Raw genomic sequence first — 19,319 nt, forward strand, 5'->3', positions numbered from 1 at the left:
TGTAAAAAATATCGCGAAAATTGCTAAAACTATAGAAAGCAGTAAATGAAAAAAGAAATAACACTCATCTTATATTTACTTTAATTACAAGCTAAAATATAAACCTTGGTTGTAAAACAACAAAGTTGTCCTTTAACACCCTGAAAACCAATCATTATTGTTGTCTAAATTATATTAACTTATATTACTTATTATATTACTTATCATTAACTTATATTATATAACTATGTTTCAATCCTTATTTATGTATTTATTATTCTAAATGACTAATCTGATGTTTGGAGGAGACATGACCTCTGCAACCCCCCCGGGATTGACGTGCCTGCACACATACTCACTCTGCAGGCGTCAACTCGTCCTCCCTTCATGTATCCTGCACAGATCATGGTGTCATCCAGTCGGTCTCCATAGACATGTGGATCCATGCAGCGTTGATTAGAGATCAAGGGAGCCTTGCCTTCCAACAGCCTGTTTGAAAGTTTGTTATTTCCTGAGTTTCAAGAACACAGAGAGGCAAAAGAGACAAAGAGAGGAAAACGTGTTACTTACATCTTATATTTCCATTGGTAAAGGAATATATATTGATTACAGAATAGAGAGGAATAGATGAGCCAGGAACCTGTTCTTTAGCCAGAAACAAACTGTCCAAAATATTAACTTTTCAGATAATGAAAACAAAACAAAAAAAAACACGTTTTTAAAACAACACAATACTGAGTTTGAGTTAGGGGGGGTGCTCCTTCCATTCCGACATCTCGCCACTCCGACTAGTGGCTTCCGCGTGCGGTTAGGGTTAGGGTTAGGGTTAGGTATAGGGTTCGTTAACGTCGGAAAGGCGACATGTCGGAAAGGCGAAATGCACCCGAGTTAGGGTGTACCGTGAGTTGGAAAAAAATACAGCTCCTAGTTTTTTTTCCACTACTTGTGAAAAGACTAAGATAAAGATACCAAGGATTAATCAGTGATGTCACAGGCATGTCATGATGCCTGCACATATTTGTACATACATATACTTGGAATTCATAGTTGTACAATCCATATACTCACTGTCGAGCAGAAATCATCTCCGTTCTTCAACGGATTGTATTTTCTTTAATAAATCAGTGCTTTTGAACACCCTTTACGTCTGTGTGTGGGTTTTACAAAATCTGAACCAATGAAAAGTATTAAAAGGCGCTTCTGACTAAGGCCATGTCCCTGCGGAGACGTTTTTAGGTGTATCCGCAAAAGTTTTAAATCGTTTGGACGTTTCGTCCACACAGAGCCGGCGTTTTGGGTGCGCGAATACGCTCATTTTTTAAACCGCGGGTCCCAGAGTGAATAACTCTGAAGACGCCACCCTTGCGTCTCCGTCTCGCTTAACCCGCATGCGCCGACTCCCCCCCCCCCACCCACCCACCCAATAACAACAAACATGGCGGCCCCCATCAGCGTTGCGTTTGTGCTGCAGAAGCTACTTAGCGCAATAGGGCTTTTACAGCTAAATGTACTGCTCCTATACACTACCACCTTCAGCAACAAGTGGACTTGGAGAACAGCATATACTGTATAACCTGCTGTTTGTGTTTACATCGCACTCTTCTTCTCTCTTTTTGGTGCTTTGTGGCAGCTTTACAGCGCCACCCACAGGCCGGGCATATATACTACAGCGTTTTCAGTGGATTTGTGGTGTTTTCAGTGGTTTTGTGTGGACACACACATTTCTTGAGACGATTCCGTGTGTACAGTAAACCTTTTTGAAAAAGACTCTGTGACATTTTTTTAAATGTCTCCGTGTGGATGCGGCCTAAACCTCCCAACTCCATTCCTCAAACTCCTCAAACTGTTGGTCAAACCTCCTAACTGCAACTTTTTCGTTTTTTTTTTTTATTTGACTTCGTCATTCTAATCAAAGTCCCCAGAACCGTTTAGTTTTACCCTTTTAGCCTTATTGTCTGACTGTATGGTAAGTGCCCCATGGTAAGTGTTTTTAGATATTACGTGCACATAATGTTAGCTTGTTGTTGAAGATATGTATTTGTTTTATCTGGTAATGTTTTAAATCCACTTATTTATTAGAATGTTGGTCCTCCCTCCTTTATAATTATGCCATATATCATTGAGATTGCAGTAAACCCTCTTTGTAGTGCTGTGTGCCTTGTTTTCTGGTTATTGGTGCCTTAATTGGTTATTGGTGAAATTCCAACTGGCGTAGTCAGTAGTAGTATTTAGTAACCTCAAATGTCCACTTGGTTACACAAAGTCCGAAGGTGTCACAGATTTTCGTTCCACTACACATACATACATACATACATACATACATACATACATACATACAAACATACATACATACATACATAAATACATACATACATACATACATACATACATACATACATACATAAATACATACATACATACATACATACATACATACATACATATATCAGAGGTGGCTCTAGGATTTTAATCTGCCGGTCCCAATGTCCGGAATGATTCAAATTTGTCAGACATCTGATTAAAATAACGGTCATAATTTGTTGTATGCATTGAGTGCCATTGACGCGTTTCACGTGTTTTACCGCAATGGCGCAACGTGCCAATGACGTGTTTTTGAAAAATATATATTTTTTCTTTTTAAACGTTCAGAACCCAAGATATGATCTGAAGATTTGCTGCTCCATTCACTTCTTGTTTAACTTATTACTTAAAAAGGCTGTATCTCGGCTCCTGTGTACTTTTTTTTTTACTATGTATTTATGGCCCAGACATGTTATTTGCAAAGGCACACAATTAATGTCAACTAGGTTGCGATGACCTCGTTTACATTCGTGAAACCATACAGTGCAACCCTCAGTGATTAGCAACCACCAGGGGATCGATCATACTGGAGATAAATATTTTATGACTACTCGAAAATCTAAGATAAATTGAAAAATCTCTGGCACTGGGACAACACAGCCAGAAATAAGTCTGGCACTGATGAGTTAATGACAAGCAGGTGCGTAAATACAGCCTAACACTTAGGCCTACATCATTATATTTTGGATTTAACTATTTGAACATAAACAAACTAATATACACATTTTATATAGCAGGGTCATCTTGCACAAATACATTAATTACCTACATAGACATTTTGGTGAGTCACACGGATACTGTGTGTGTTTATAAACGATCAGACAAGTGATCCGGCTGTCATGGGGGAGGCAGTATAGCAACCAGGATTACTACATGTTTTTGTGAGGGTATAACTACCCTAGGAGACACGGGGAGAACATGCTGCTAGGTAGTTTTAAAACTCTAGTGAAACTCTAGCGAGATTTAAAACTCCCTGGGTTTCCAAATTCACTGTAGCCGAAACGCGTACGTTGCTGTCTGCTCTGCAGCATACCACCTACTTAAATATATGTACAAGTGCCTTAAAAGGACTGTTCCGTGAGTGCTGGTATTCTCTTTTTATTGTCTCCGCCAGGCCGAAAGGCATGGCGAGAGAGTATGTTTTACCCCTTGTCCGTCCGTCCGTCCGTCCGTCCGTCCGTCCGTCCGTCCGTGTGTCCGTCCTTCGATCTGTCTGTGTACAGCTAATCTCCGGCACCGTTGGCTTGCTCGCAGCCAAACTGTGCACACACATTCCCTGGATACCAGAGCAGAACCTCTGCCCCAAATTTTTCACAGGGGCCTGTTATAGCGCCACCAGGAGGCCGATTTGTGCAAAACACATTTTTTGACAGTACTCCTACAGATTTTGTCCCAAAATCCCGCAAATCGGTACACAGTATCTCTATTGTCATTAAACAAAACGGGTCTTTCAGATTTCTAATATTCCATCCTAATTGGCTAAAAATGTCTTCCAAAGTTTGCAGGAGTGCTCCGTTTTGAACAAAATGCCTCAAATCATGAACACAGCATGCAATTTCCGTGAAATTTTGCACGCACATTCCCATTAGGCCGAGGAAGAACTACCATTTGAACATTTTCAAATCAGCCTCATGGTGGCGCTATAACAGGCCAATTCGTGTTTTTACCTATAATTGCACCGATCTGTGTAAAACTTTGTATGCACACTCCCTATAGGTCAAGGAAAAACCTTTGCCCTGCATTTTTCACATCTGCCTTTTATAGCGCCACCAGGAGGCCGACTTATGTAAAACACATTTTTTTATACTACTCCTTCCAATTGTATCCAAATTTCACGCAAATCGGTACACATGATCTCTATAGTCATGTGATCACGATGGATGGGTTTGATTTTTAGCGGTGCCAGCCGCTCTATATTTTACTATGTCCGTCCGTATGTCCGTCTGTCCGTCTGTCAGTTTGAGCACGGGCTTTAAACAGCTATAACTCCAGTTCGCAGCATGCCAGCAAGTCCAAATTTGGTATGTGGACTTAGACCACCAATAGGGACGAGCATTGACTGCTGAAGCCCCGCCCCGCCCTATTATAGCGCCACCAGGAGGCCACTGGCTTTAAACAGCTATAACTCCAGTTTGCAGCATGCCACCAAGTCCAAATTTGGTATGTGGACTTACACCACCAATAGGGACGAGCATTAATTGCTGAAGCCCCGCCCCGCCCTATTATAGCGCCACCAGGAGGCCACTCATCAAAGGCACCGCTTCCTTCACACAGGGTGTGATTTTTTATATTCCATACTGATTGGCTAAGATTGACATCTAAAGTTTGCATTATTGGCTTGTTTTGAACAAAATTCCGCAAATCATGAACGCACCGTCCAATTGCGCTCAAACTTTGCACGCGCATTCACACTATGTTGAGGAACAAATGCCACCCTTTTAACATTGGCCTATTATAGCGCCACCAACAGGTCTAATTTAGCGAAACACATGTTTTTAACAAAATGCCTCAAATCATGAATGCAGTCAGTCTGATTGTCGTGCAAGGCCTAAGAAGAAATGGCACCCTTTTCACGTTGGACTATTATAGCGCCACCAGGAGGCCACAATAGCCTACCTGACCTGGCGGAGACCTGTGCTCCGAGGAGCACTTTTTCTAGTTATATATATATTTTTATTTTATTGTCTCCGCCAGGCCGAAAGGCATGGCGAGAGAGTATGTTTTACCCCCTGTCCGTCATTCGATATGTCTGTGTACAGCTAATCTCCGGCACCGTTGGCTTGCTCGCAGCGAAACTGTGCACACACACTCCCTGGATACCAGAGCAGAACCTCTGCCCCAATTTTTTCACAGGTGCCTTTTATACACCAGGAGGCCGATTGGTGCAAAACACATTTCTTGACAGTACTCCTACAGATTTTGTCCAAACAGCACGCAAATCGGTACACAGTATCTTTATAGTCATTAAACGAAACGGGTCTTTCAGATTTTTCATATTCCTTCCTGACTAAAATTGCCTTCCAAAGTTTGCAGGAGTGCTCCGTTTTGAACAAAATGCCGCAAGTCATGAACACAGCATGCAATTTCCGTGAAATTTTGCACGCACATTCTCACTACGTCAAGGAAGAAATGATACTTGAACATTTTAAAATCAGCCTCATGGTGGCGCTATAACAGGCCGATTTGTGTTTTTGCCTATAACTGTACCGATCTGTGTAAAACTTTGTATGCACACTCTCTAGAGGCCAAGGAAAAACCTTTGCCATGCATTTTTCACATCTGCCTTTTATAGCGCCACCAGGAGGCCGACTTATGTAAAACAATTTTTTTGATTGTAAGCCTTAAGATTTTATCCAAATTTCACGCAAATCGGTACACATGATCTCTATAGTCATGTGATCAAGAAGGATCTGTTAGATGTTTCATAGTCCATCCTGATTGACTAAAATGTACATCTAAAGTTTGCAGGAATGGCCCGTTTTGAACAAAATACCGCAAATCATGAACGCAGTGTCTGATTTTAGTGAAACTTTGCTCACACATTCGCACTATGTTGAGGAGCAAATGCCACCATTTTAGCATTGCCCTATTATAGCGCCACCTTGAGGCCAATTTTTGCAACAGTTTTCTTTTTTATAATACTCCACAAATTGTGTCCAAACATCATGCAAATCGGTACCCATTATCTCTATAGTCAAGTGGTCAAGATGGTTCCGTCAGATTTTTCATATTACATCCTGATTGCCGAATTCCGAACATTGCTGCCCCACAATAACCTACCTGACCTGGCGGAGACCTGTGCTCCGAGGAGCACTTTTTCTAGTTTATTATAAAGTTACTTTTCCAGACTGTGCACCTGCTAATAATAATATACGTACCAGTGATTCAGATCAGCGGTAATGTGTAGATAGATACATACCAGTGATGCCCCATCCAGAGACCACACACTTCTTGCCATCAGGGAAAAGCTGGTTTGGCAGACAGGCAGTTTTAACAAAGCGGTCTTCCATGGCACAGAGAGGACTGTAGGTGACATTCAGCTGAAGTAAAGCTGACACACAGAATGGACATTAGCATATCTGACAACAATGTACAATTTAGGTATTTAGCAGACACTCTTAATCCAGAGCGATATACAGTAAGCAAGGTAAACACAAGGTAATACATCAAATGCATAGAGACAGTGTAGTGCCTCAGTAATCTAGGATCATAGATAACCAAAAAACCTATCATCAGTACATACAAACATTATAATATAAAAATAAATCATATATACTTTGAAACTTTACAAAGTATAGGACGCCAGGTCAACATATATGACTAATATACATGTAATTTATGAAATCCTTACATTACAATGTTTTTGAAAAATGTATTATTTTTATTTAGTTAATAATGGTCTTTTTTCTTTTTCTTTGTTTTGCAGCCCCACCAATGAGAGCACCTGGTTCTAAGGATGGTGATGTGGTCGGTTCAAACCATTCTTAGACTCTTTTAGACCCGGCCCATACTCCTTTTCACCCACCAAACATGTCTACATAAAAGGAGGTGATTCTTACTATAAATGCACAGAATCTCTGTACGTATGTATGTGCGTTCACGTATCTCTGTACGTATTTATGTATGTGCGTTCACGTGTCTATAAGACTATGCGACCCATAGTTTGAGAACCGCTGCTCAATAACATAGGGGGTGTGTCCGACTCCAGTTGTGGTATTTAAACAACACTTTACCCAGTATAAAGCACTCAAAGGACCACAAAGACAATACAAGATAGAGAGAGTACTCTGCAGATGAAAGAAAGGTAACACCTCCACTGACAAGTACTCTGGGACATGAGTATTTTTTAGCCTTTTTTTTTGCCTAGGCTTTTCTCTGCTGTGTCAAATTCAATTCAATTGAATTATATAATCTTATTAACCAATATTCAATTATTTTGCCATGATTCTGTGCTTCCACAATAAATGGGGACACAAAATAAAACACAGATCTGGCCACACATGTCTCTTTTGGGTCTAGTTTGTGAACCACTCCTTGACTTTCAATGATTCAGACAGAGTTGCTGTTTCCATTAGGCAATGTGTCTGTGTTGGACCCTCTATGTGTTTGCCCCTGTTTATTGTAGGCTATTGTTTTTACTCTCAGCACTTGGATTGGACCCACTGTTCTATAGTGTCGCCAAGAGAGACGTTTGTCGCCAAACTCCACCTGCTCCTTGGTTGTCGGACTCAGTGCGTACTGAGAGACGGAGCCTGAGAGCGGCTGAGCGCAAATGGAGAAATGGCAACCTCCCGGAGGACCTTCTTACCTTCCAAACTCTCCTTTCTACTTTTTCCTCCTCTCTATCTGCTGCTAAAGCTGCTTTCTTCTGCACTAAAATTCAGGCTTCTGCTTCCAACCCTAAAAAACTATTTGAAACTTTCTCCTCTCTCCTGCAACCACCACCCCCTCCGCCCTCCTCCTCCCTCCTCCCTGACGACTTCGCCAACTTCTTTGACAAGAAGGTGAACGATATCCGATCCTCCTTCACTCCTCCCCCGGCTGATGCCCTGCGCACTACCCACACCTGTCTGCCTTCCACCCCTCCCTCCCTATCTTCATCTACTCCTCCTCCCTCTCCCCCACCCTCTCTATCCCACTTCTCTCCCCTCTCCTCTAAAGAGGTCCTTCTCCTTGTTACCTCTAGTCGCCCCACCTCATGCTCCCTGGACCCGGTCCCATCCCCTCTGCTGCAGTCCTCTGCACCTGAACTCCTTCCCTTCTTAACCCACCTTATTAACACCTCTCTGACGTCTGGCTACTTTCCCTCTGCTTTCAAGACTGCCAGAGTCACCCCCCTCCTGAAGAAACCCACACTTGACCCCTCTGAGATCAAGAACTACAGACCGGTTTCCCTTCTATCCTTCCTATCTAAAACTCTCGAACGTGCTGTCTTTAAACAACTGTCTTCCTACCTCCACCAGAACAACCTCCTGGACTCCAACCAGTCGGGCTTCAAAGTGGGTCACTCGACAGAGACTGCCCTCCTGGCAGTGACGGAGTCGCTCCATGCCGCTAGAGCGAACTCTCTCTCCTCAGTCCTGATACTCCTGGACCTGTCTGCAGCGTTCGACACAGTGAACCACCAGATCCTCCTCTCCACCCTCGAGGGGATGGGTGTCTCAGGCTCTGCACTCTCCCTGTTTGCATCCTACCTGACGGGTCGCTCCTACCAGGTGATGCTGAGAGGGTCTGTGTCAGAACCACACAGGCTCACTACTGGGGTTCCCCAAGGCTCGGTTCTGGGTCCTCTTCTTTTCTCCCTCTACACTACATCTCTTGGTGCTGTCATCCACTCCCATGGCTTTTCCTACCACTGTTATGCCGATGACACCCAGCTGATCCTCTCATTCCCCCCCTCTGACACACAAGTGGAGGCACGCATTGCTGCTTGTCTGGCTGACATCTCGGAGTGGATGTCGACGAACCACCTGAAGCTCAACCTGGACAAGACCGAGCTGATGTTCATCCCGGGGAAGGGCTGTCCTCACCGAGACATGGCCATCACCATTGAGAATGCTGTGGTGACGTCAACTCGGACTGCGAAGAATCTGGGTGTGACCCTGGACGATCAACTGTCGTTCTCGGCTAACATCGCATCAGTGACACGGTCCTGCAGATTCCTCCTCTACAACATCAGGAGGATTCGCCCCTTCCTCACGGAGAAAACAGCCCAGGTGCTCATCCAGGCTCTTGTCATCTCCCGCCTGGACTACTGCAACTCCCTCCTTGCTGGTGCTCCGGCATCAGCCATCAGACCTCTGGAGCTTGTTCAGAAAGCTGCGGCTCGTCTGGTGTTCAACCGCCCCAAGTTCTCCCACACTACTATCCTTCTCCGTTCTCTGCACTGGCTCCCCGTAGCAGCTCACATTCAGTTTAAAACCCTGGTGCTAGCCTATAGAGCAGTGAAAGGAACAGCTCCTTCTTACCTCCGGGTTTTGGTCAATGCCCACACCCCTGCCCGACCACTCCGGTCTGCCACCTCGGGGCGACTGACTCCCTCGCCACTCAACGGTCCTTCTGGTCGATCGACACGGTCACGACTTTTTTCTGTTCTGGCCCCACAGTGGTGGAATGAACTTCCCACTGATGTCAGGACAGCAGAGTCACTGCCCATCTTTCGCCGCAGGCTGAAAACCCACCTCTTCAGGAAACACTATCCTTCCTCTTTGCCTGGCCTACTTGTTGTTAACTAGTTGTACGAACTCTTGTTTTATTTTTGTATTGTTTTATTGGATCTTGTTTAGTCGATACACTTATTTGTTTTAGCTCGTGCTCATTTGATTTTGCCATTTTTGTCTCATCTGTTTAAGAAAGTAGGTAGCTGATATATTGCACTTTTACCTTAGCGCTAGGTATACTCTTGGTTGCTTGTTTTTGCAGGAAATGTACTTAAAACTTCTGGTGATTAGTAGTTTTCGTTCCCTACCTATGTTGAATACACTTATTGTAAGTCGCTTTGGATAAAAGCGTCTGCTAAATGACTGTAATGTAATGTAATGTTAACGTCATTAATTAAAAATGAGACAAAGACAATCACCTCAAATCTGCTCAACCATTTGCCTGAACCACATTCTACAATTATTTTTTCCCCTGATTTATTATTGTGTGGTGTTGTATAATGTGATATGTATCTCCCTGGGTCTGAAATAAAGATTGAATTGAAATTGAATACAATCAGAATGCTAACTGGCTTTACAGTTTATCATGTTAATCAAGTTGTTGTCGTATGTCAATTCATGGCCTCACCAATGTCACTATGAGAAGCGGCAAAATGACCATCGGGCCTTGATTCCCTGTACTCCTCATGAACGATGGCTCTCACCACAGGGATGACCTGGTCAGAGTCTTCCTTTCTCTTAATGTACACTCCCCCCAAGACCACCTGCATGTCCATGGACCTGTCACTGAACAAACATTGTGTTAAATAAAAGTTAATCTTCTTTCAAATCAGAAAGATAATATAGATAGCAGAGGTCACATTAGTTCGGTAATTGCCTGTTTTGGCCATGTTCTTCTTGTAGCCTTATCTGATCGAACAGCCGGGAGGGGGTCGTTAAAACAATAGGAAGATGGGGTCGCCCGTTGTAAACATTGGCAACACGACCCTGGGACGCACAGCACTGTGCGAGAAAAAAATATTCTGGATGTGGTCACGGGACACAGGACGTGGGGAGAACCGTCTGTGTTTTTCAGTGGTTTTCCAGGGAAGGAGAATGCGGTAGAAGTGGATGGATGCGCCGTGGGGACACTATCTGGATTGGTGCGTGATGCATGGGGAGCGCACCTCCAGTACACAAGAGAAGAGCTCCTCTTTCATTCTTTAACTGAGGGTTGAAAGGAATGCCTTAGAACAGGGGTCTTCAACAGGGGGTCGGGGCGGGACCCCTAGGGGGGTCCTCAGAGTTAATACAGGGGGTCCGCCAAATCTTTGTGTGATTTTTACATTAACCACTTCAACCAAGCATCCCTATTCTAATGAGAACTTTAGCCAAAAATACCAAGATCTACAAGCGCACAACGCCTCGCAGTGCGAGAGCAGACTAAGTTCAGAGTGAAGGGCAGGTTTACTAAGTATTGCTTGAGTACATGGTTAAATGTCTGGACATACACATTAACATGAATCCAACATGATAGTGCTGTGAAACAAGTCTATGAAGCTGCCTATGAAATCTATGAAAAAATACATATTTTACACAATATATAATGGGGGTCACTGCTTTATCTCGCTCTCAGCCAAGGGGTCCTTGGCCTGAAAACGTTGAAGACCCCTGCCTTAGAAGTTAAATCACGTGAGGGAGAAGCGGGAACAGACATTGCAGTGACCAAACATTACGTTGGTTGTAAATGTACGATCAGTTGGGGACTGGACCAGAGCTGATGAGTTGGGGACTATGACTATGAATGCAAAGTGAGTGCAAACATTACAGCCTCATTTGCCGTGGTTGGAATTGGGGTTGGATATTGACATAATACTGTATGTACGTACATGCCAGTCTCAGCTGAGGACCTCTCATTGATTAGGGCAGACAGACAGATAGAGACGAGTAATAGGTTGAGGAAGAAGAGAGGGGGGGCATAGCAGTGTGCATTAACTCTTTGACTGCAATGGACACGTTAACGCGGAAAATTCTGCCAGGGATCACCCTGCCAACGACGAGTTTGGACGAGTTTTCCTTCCTTAACACATTGATTGCCTAGATCGAATATATGCGTTATATATATTTTCTCTGGACAACGAACAGTGATCCCGTTTGTGTTTACCAACGGTCTGACGAGTGATCATAATATATATAAATGTTCTGTGGCCAGTTGGGGAGGTGGGAAAGACTTGCATTTTTGACGGTAGATGCTGTTTTCAGCGTGCCTGCGACATGGAAAGTTACCATGAAAATGACCATGGGGTGACATTTTTTTCCTCTGGGGGTCGGCCATGGATACTGTTTGTGTCTACACGCGGTCCGACGAAGGATCATAATGGACCTAAATGTTCTGTGACCAGTTGAAAAGGCTAAAAAACACGAAAACGCTAGCAGTGGGTGAGTTTATTAATGTATAAACTCTGGGCAGTGAAAGAGTTAACAAAGACTGGTCTTTAAGGATATGGAGTAATAAATGGATATGGGCTACATTGAAGAAGGTGATTTGTAACTCGGACATAGAGCTATTACATGTCATCCTGTTCTTGTGCGTAGTCCTGGTGATGGTTTATTGCCCACCCAACAGTAGTGTCGTGTGTGCCTTCAACACCATCCTGCCACAACTGCTTTTGGAGAAGGTTGAAGTGATGGACCACAACATGCTGGCATGGATCACAGACTATACTGCAGGCCTGTTGGTCGTATATGCTAGTGAGCAAAATGGGTAAAAGGATCTGCTCTGGCCTCCAGGGAGTGTGTGTGCACAGTTTCACATCGATCCGGCCACGGTTCGATGTGGTTGGAGATTAGCTGTCCGCAGACGGATGGCGGGCACATGGACACATGCAAATGTTAGAATGCCAACCTGTGTAACCTGTGCAACCTGTGTGAAGCAAGCAAATGTGCTAATTCCAACTCAGCTACAGCTGTCAATCTAACAGCTGACCTGTCCCCCCAATGTCCCCCCAATGCTACTTTCACTGTGTCAGCTATGTGTATGTGTGTGTAACTGTGTATGGGTCTCTCTTATAATTAGTACATACCTTATGACTATTTAGAATAGTATATTTGGTACAATGTGGAGTACAAAGAACGGTGTTAGATGAGGTTCAAGAGGCTTGTGCCCCGAAGGGTTGCAGGAGGGGCTGCTGGAGCAGGCCTGGAGGCCTGCTTCTCATGATCTGTATGCTGTTGCGCTCTGCTGAAATCTTCCTAATAAATGATCTAAAACTTCACCTGAATGGAATATTATTATGATTAATATTTCTATTATAACAGACACACGGACAAGGGCAAAAACATAGTCTCGGCCATGCCTTAGGCCTGGCGGAGACAATCATTTATTGTCTCCGCCAGGCCGAAAGGCATGGCGAGAGAGTATGTTTTGCACCCCGTCCGTCCGTCCGTCCGTGTGTGTGTGTGTGTCCGTGTGTCCATCTGTCTGTGAGCGGCTAATCTCCGGCACCGTTGGCCCGGTCGCTCCGAAACTCTGCACACACACTCCCTGGATGCCAATTCAGAACCTCTGGGCCAACTTTTTGACATGGGCCTGTTATAGCGCCACCAGGAGGCCGATTTGTGCAAAACCAATGTTTTTATATTACTCCTACAGATTTTATCCAAACATCACGCACATCGGTACACAGTATCTCTATAGTCTTGTGATCAACGGGGATCTGTCTGATTTTCCATATTTCATCCTGATTGGCTAAGGTTGGCTTCCACAGTTTGCAGAACTGGTCCATTTTGAACTAAATGCTTCAAATCATGAACGCAGCTTGTGATTTCCGTGAAATTTCACACGCCCATTCCCACTAGGCTGAGGAAGAAATGTCACTTGGACATTTTCCAATCAGCCTCATGGTGGCGCTATAAAAGGCCAAATTGCGTTTTTAACTGTAACTAAACAGATCTGCGTGAAACTTTGCACGCATACTCCCTAGAGGCCAAGGAAAAACATCTGCCCATCATTTTTCACATTAGCCTTTTATAGCGCCACCAGGAGGCCGACTTATGTAAAACACATATTTTGAGATTAAGCCTTCAAATTTTATCCAAATTTCACGCAAATCGGTACACATGATCTCTATAGGGATCGCGCACCGCACATGACCGGTTTTCCACACCGGAAACAGATTCGGAGATTTAGGCGCTTTAAAGAAGGAAATAGACAGGAAGCGGATGGGAGCTATGTTTTTGTTTCCGGTGATCTATCTGGCACTTCCTTCTCAAGATCACAATGGGTGCTCCCAGAGCTGCTCTAGCCCCGCCCGTGTGGAGAAAAACTAAAAAAACAAAAAGACTGAACTCACGGTTCAGACCGTGAACGGCACCGAAGCGATACGCTGTGAAAACACGGTTCAGACCGTGTTCGGCACCCGATGTGTTAATAAGCCTGTAGGAGCCTTTTTGTATGTGCCATCATGTCCAAAGTCCTTGTGCTTTGTGACCCTCTGCTGGAGGAGAGGAGAGGATAAGAACCTGGCCAACAGAGGACCAGTTGATTAAAGGCTCACAGCTTTTTATGTCTGTTTTTTGTTGTTGCTGCCTTCTATTCTGAGTTACATTAAAGTCTCTTTATTTTATGTTTTCAAGCAGGGAACTAATGGATATGGAATAAACCTTTTACTCTTGGACATTCCTCATTTCTTTTTTATCATGGTTTGCAAAACAGTGTAAAGAGGTATTCTCAATCAACAACCACAAGGACAATAGGTCACTACAGCTTGTTCCGTCAAGATCCCACTGGTTGATAAATGCTTTCATTATGGCTTCAGGAAATCTTTGTTTAAAAGATTCCAGAGGCAGGATGTTTTTTTGTCATTGAATAGTACATAAAATATGAATTCAGTGCAGCTTACATGCAGTGAGCAGCAGTGAGGACCCAACATGATGCAATGAGGACGCCTCCACATACATGGGTGAACGGCTTAGACGAGCCAGTGGTTCTGCGCTGCAGAGACACCTGCCATGGATGATGTCCAGGAAGAGATCCACTGCCTCCAACGATCTTGGTCGTAACACCACGCTCAGGTCTGCCACACTGGGAGAACAGGGCTGGACAAGATGGAGACATAACATGAGAGCTAGAGAGAGCAGGATCTGTGTGTGTGTGTGTGTGTGTGTGTGTGTGTGTGTGTGTGTGTGTGTGTGTGTGTGTGTGTGTGTGTGTGTGTGTGTGTGTGTGGGTGGGTGGGTGGGTGGGTGGGTGGTGTGTGTGTGTGTGTGTGTGTGTGTGTGTGTGTGTGTGTGTGAGCGAGCGTGCACACAAGTATGCAGATAGATTGATAGACAAAAATAAGCGAAATGAGAGACAGTATAGATTTGTGTCGTTTTGTCATGTCAAAGTCATTGTTTGTTACCTGAACAGATCACCTCAAGTCTGTCCACAGAACTACCAGACTGCAATGTTACACACTCCTTCAGTGAAGCTTCAGATCCAACACAGGAAGATGTTATCCACCATACAGGTTGACGTGTAAAACCAGAACTCCATTTTGTGTAAACAGCAGAGCCACAGTTCAGCTGTTTACACACAGCAGATGCTGAATTCAGGTTCCAGTTAGACGTAAAATCAGCTGCCAGTTTCCAATCTCCCTGGTGTTTCACTTCCAGTGTACCAGTACAGTTACTGGTTCCTTTCACCAACCTGACATCACCAGACTCTGTACAGAGATAATACACATTAGATTAGAAATTAGATTCAAATACATGTGTAGTGTAGTTGTTTGTTCATGTTGGTTTACCTGTTGTATGGACTGTTGGCTGAGCTGAAGAGAAAAATGAAGAGAAAAATGATCAAATTAACGAGTTGTGTAACAGTATATGGAACCTGTCTACCAGTAGAGCAGCAAATAGTTTTACAGTGTTCTAGGTCTAGCTGGCTATAGTAGCCGCTTCATACCACAGTGTGGCAGCAGATCAGAGCCACTTGAGCTTTATTTGTGAGGATAATATAAAGGACACATATACCAACTCCAAGTCACCATACCATCTTTGATGAGACAGTTTTGTGTTGTTGTTTTTTTTATTTCCTGAAAAGTACATTTTTGGACATACTGTAGAGACATACTGTAGTGAGACTGTATATCATATAATATAATATATTATCTTCCTATATAATTTTAGGAAAGTCAGTCAGTCACTCTTGCTTGGTTCTCCTCAGTGCCTTGAAGACGGGGTGCCGTGATTTTCAGTGATTCCACCCCCACTTTTTTCAAAAAAGTGTACAGAAAGTGTTAACATTATGTTTTTATGTGGACACGCCTCCAGTTCATTACGTATACCTGGTTCTCACCTTAGCACCTCATCCACCACCTCAGCACCACCCACCTGTCCTAGTCCCTCCTCCTCCTCATGCCCACACCTGTTGTGTTATGATAATGGTTAGGGTATAATTTCACTGTGTCAAGGTTTCAGCCTCCAGGAAGAAACTCAAAATAGTCAGAGAAGACATAAAACACCATAAAAACACCACCAGGGGGCTTAATGAAGTTCTATCAACCTCATAGACACATGAAAGACAGAAAAAGTGCAAAACCATGACTGAAGGAGGTCCTCCTTAGGCGCTTGTCCTAATCGCCAGCCTCACCCATGGGAGTTTTTCGACCCAGCCTTCGTCCGTGAGAGAAGCCTTAAGGGCGGCCTTCATGTCTCTGTGAAATCGTTCACACATGCCGTTGGCCTGAGGGTGGTATGCTGTAGTGCGGTGGAGTGAGACACCTAACTGACGGGCAACATAATTCCAGAGTTCGGAAGTGAACTGAGGCCCACGATCAGAAGAAAGGTCAAAGGGGACCCCGGACCGAGCGACCCAGGTACCGATGAAGGCCCGGGCCACATCAGCTGAGGTCGTTGCCGACAGCGGGACAACCTCCGGCCAACGGGTGGTCCGGTCCAACAACAGTCAGGAGGTGAGTAAATCCCCAGGAGGGAGGAAGGAACCGTGAACTGCTCCAATGGGGCCTTAACATGGCGATGGATCTTTGAACGGTGCCATGCCACGCAGGTTCTGACCCAGTCGCGAATGTCCTTCTTCAGGCCTTGCCAGACAAACTTTGCCGCCACGAGACGTTGTGACGGCTTGCAGCCCGGGTGCGAGAGGCACATGTATAGTGTCGAAAACTCTCCGTCTCCAGACCTACGGCACCACTGGTCTGGAGTCTTCAGAGCGGTGTGTTTGTTCCGTGTTGGAGGACGTTCTAGTAGGCTCTCCACTCTCCCCGCAGTCGAGCTGGTAAGGGACGTCACCACATGATAAAACGTTGTTTCGTCCACCGTTATGTCCTTGCTGGTGAATTGAGCCTTCGCCTGTGCGAACCACGTACTTGCGTTCCGTTCCCAAAAGTCGGACAACTTTAGTGTAGCAGACATGTTCAGTAAACTCTGGAAACGTCCAAGAGTAAAAGGGGTCACCAATGTAGGAGTGCAGGCAGAGAAACAACAGAGATTTATTCCTCTTTGAAGAGCCAAGTAGCACTCCGTTTATTTCAAAGAAAAAACAATAACAACATACCTGTCGCGCAGGTAATTACATCACCACCTCGGAGGTGTGTATTTTCTCTTAAAGGTAACAGCACCTATGCATTTAAAGGAAATACTGCCTCTGGTAAAGTCGAACAAACTATTGTAAACATTATGAATTATGAATCATGAATTATATGTCGGACTTTGGCGTTGATTGTAGCATCAGTTTTGATGCTATCTTGGAATAGTGTATAATTTTAATCACAAGGCCTGTATCTTTAAAATGGTATATAGCTTGACCAGGTAGGTGATACACACACTAGTGTACAAAGGCAAAGAACGCTTGGTGTTACCATGTCTGCTTATTATAAGCGACCCTGTTTGTCTGTAGTAAGTTGCTTGTAAATATTGGTAGTTGCGGGTTGCTTTTCATTTGTTGTGAGCCACTGCCCCCTGCTGGAACTAGTGCCCCAGGAGGACCAACATGGATACATTTTAATGACATTTTTAACAAAATATCAATGTTAATACATCTTTCTTTGAGATTTACATTAGACACAAGCCAACAGACTAGTGATAACTTTTAAAACGATTGGGTAGAAATGGCAGCTTTGACCGTGATTTTGCGATGTTTGGATGGAAACTGAGGATTATGTTAGCAATGCTAGCGGTTGCTAGCTCTAACCTATGTCTTAGCTAAATGTTTATGCATTTATTTCATAGTTACATGTCGATTTAAGCAGACATACTCTAGGATGTGAAGATTCTAACTGGGCTATTAACTAAAACATATATTTGTGACTTTTTATGCTGTCCTGAACAATGCGCAGCCGTGAGAAGACTGTCGGCTAGATACGGCCGGTCACAAATGTACACTGTGAGGAAGCCTGTTTTTCACTTTTCCCTAATTGAAGCGGTATTTTATTTTAAAAACTGTCTAACTCTACGTATGGCCGCAGTTTTTGGCGTTACTGAGCATGTGCGGCCACGTGCGCGGCCAGGGGGTCTGTTGTCACAGTTCGGGTCCCCCAGGCTATGGGATGTTGTGTTGTTTACTCAGTGATACAACGGAGCAGAGCGCAACAGAGTAGAGCAGTGGGTCTATGGACCCCCGTTTGTGTGTGTGTGTATTCACTGAGGGTCCGCGGCTGTGTGTGTGTTCGCTGGGGGTCCGCGATGTGGCGACGGGTCTGCGGCCGTGTGTGTTTTGTTTAGCTAGGCAGACATCGAACACAGGGCTTGCCCATACTAAAAGTCTGCAAATACTTTGACTGTGCAAAGTAGTAAAAAGTGTGTTGTGAAGAAAATGCAAAATGCCCGACAAGTTTGTCAGGTGGGAATCCAAAGATCATTTTTACATAGCGGCTTGACTGGCATCTTAAATTATCTTAAAGCACTTCTTCATCATCTCCTCCTCCTCACTCTCACTCTCTCTCACTCTCTAATATGAACTGTGATACTATGGACAACTGTATTTATGCTCACTTATGCTCATTTATGCTCACTTTAAAAGCCCCACAATGTGCCACACATGGTCCCTGGTGTAGCTATTCTGACTCTAAGCAATTTTAAAATAGGATGGAACATTACACCAGCTTTGGTCAAAATAATTAAATACTGTACACTACTTATGCATAACATAAATTCTCTCCAAGCACTTATTGTCTCCGCCAGGTGGAAAGGCATGGCTGGGACTATGTTTTGCACCCTGTCCGTCCGTCCGCACGTGTGTGTGTGTGTGTGTGTGTGTGTGTGTGTGTGTGTGTGTGTGTGTGTGTGTGTGTGTGTGTGTGTGTGTGTGTGTGTGTCTGTCTGTCTGTCTATCTGTGAACAGCTAATCTCGGGCATTGTTGGCCCTGTCGCTGCGAAACTGTGCACACACACTCCCTGGATGCCAAAGTGAAACCTCTGCCCCGAATGTTTCAGATTGGCCTGTTATAGCGCCACCAAGAGGCCGACTTGCGAAACCAATTTTTTTATATTACTCCTACAGATTTTGTCCAAACATCACGAAGATCGGTACATGTTATCTATCTATAGTCATGTGATCAACACGCATCCGTACCATTTTCCATATTCCATCTTGATTGGCTAAGATTGGCTTCCAAAGTTTACAGGATTGGTTTGTTTTGAACAAAATGCCTCAAATCATAAACGCAGCATGCGATTTCCGTGAAATTTTGCACGCACATTCTTACTAAGCTGAGGAAGAAATGCCACTTGAACATTTTCAAATCAGCCTCATGGTGGTGCTATAACAGGCCGATTCGCATTTTTAAATATAACTGCACCGATCTGTGTGAAACTTTGCACACACACTCCCTGCATGTTTCA

General features: G+C 44.2%; 1 protein-coding gene across 1 annotated transcript in view; it reads right to left on the minus strand.

The window, feature by feature from the left end:
- LOC311046009 (elastase-1-like) overlaps positions 1 to 19,319 on the minus strand; it is a gene marked incomplete at both ends in the record, with an annotated part of 110,496 nt that overhangs the window by 16,112 nt on the left and 75,065 nt on the right. The window contains 3 exons of the mRNA XM_084058080.1: positions 339 to 490; positions 6,260 to 6,391; positions 10,129 to 10,286. Coding sequence (XP_083914206.1) covers positions 339 to 490; positions 6,260 to 6,391; positions 10,129 to 10,286 — 442 coding nt within the window. The remainder of the gene's footprint in view (positions 1 to 338; positions 491 to 6,259; positions 6,392 to 10,128; positions 10,287 to 19,319) is intronic.

The sequence above is a fragment of the Gymnoscopelus microlampas genome (genome assembly GCF_963454915.1).
Source record: "Gymnoscopelus microlampas genome assembly, chromosome: 5".
NCBI classification, from domain to species: domain Eukaryota; kingdom Metazoa; phylum Chordata; class Actinopteri; order Myctophiformes; family Myctophidae; genus Gymnoscopelus; species Gymnoscopelus microlampas.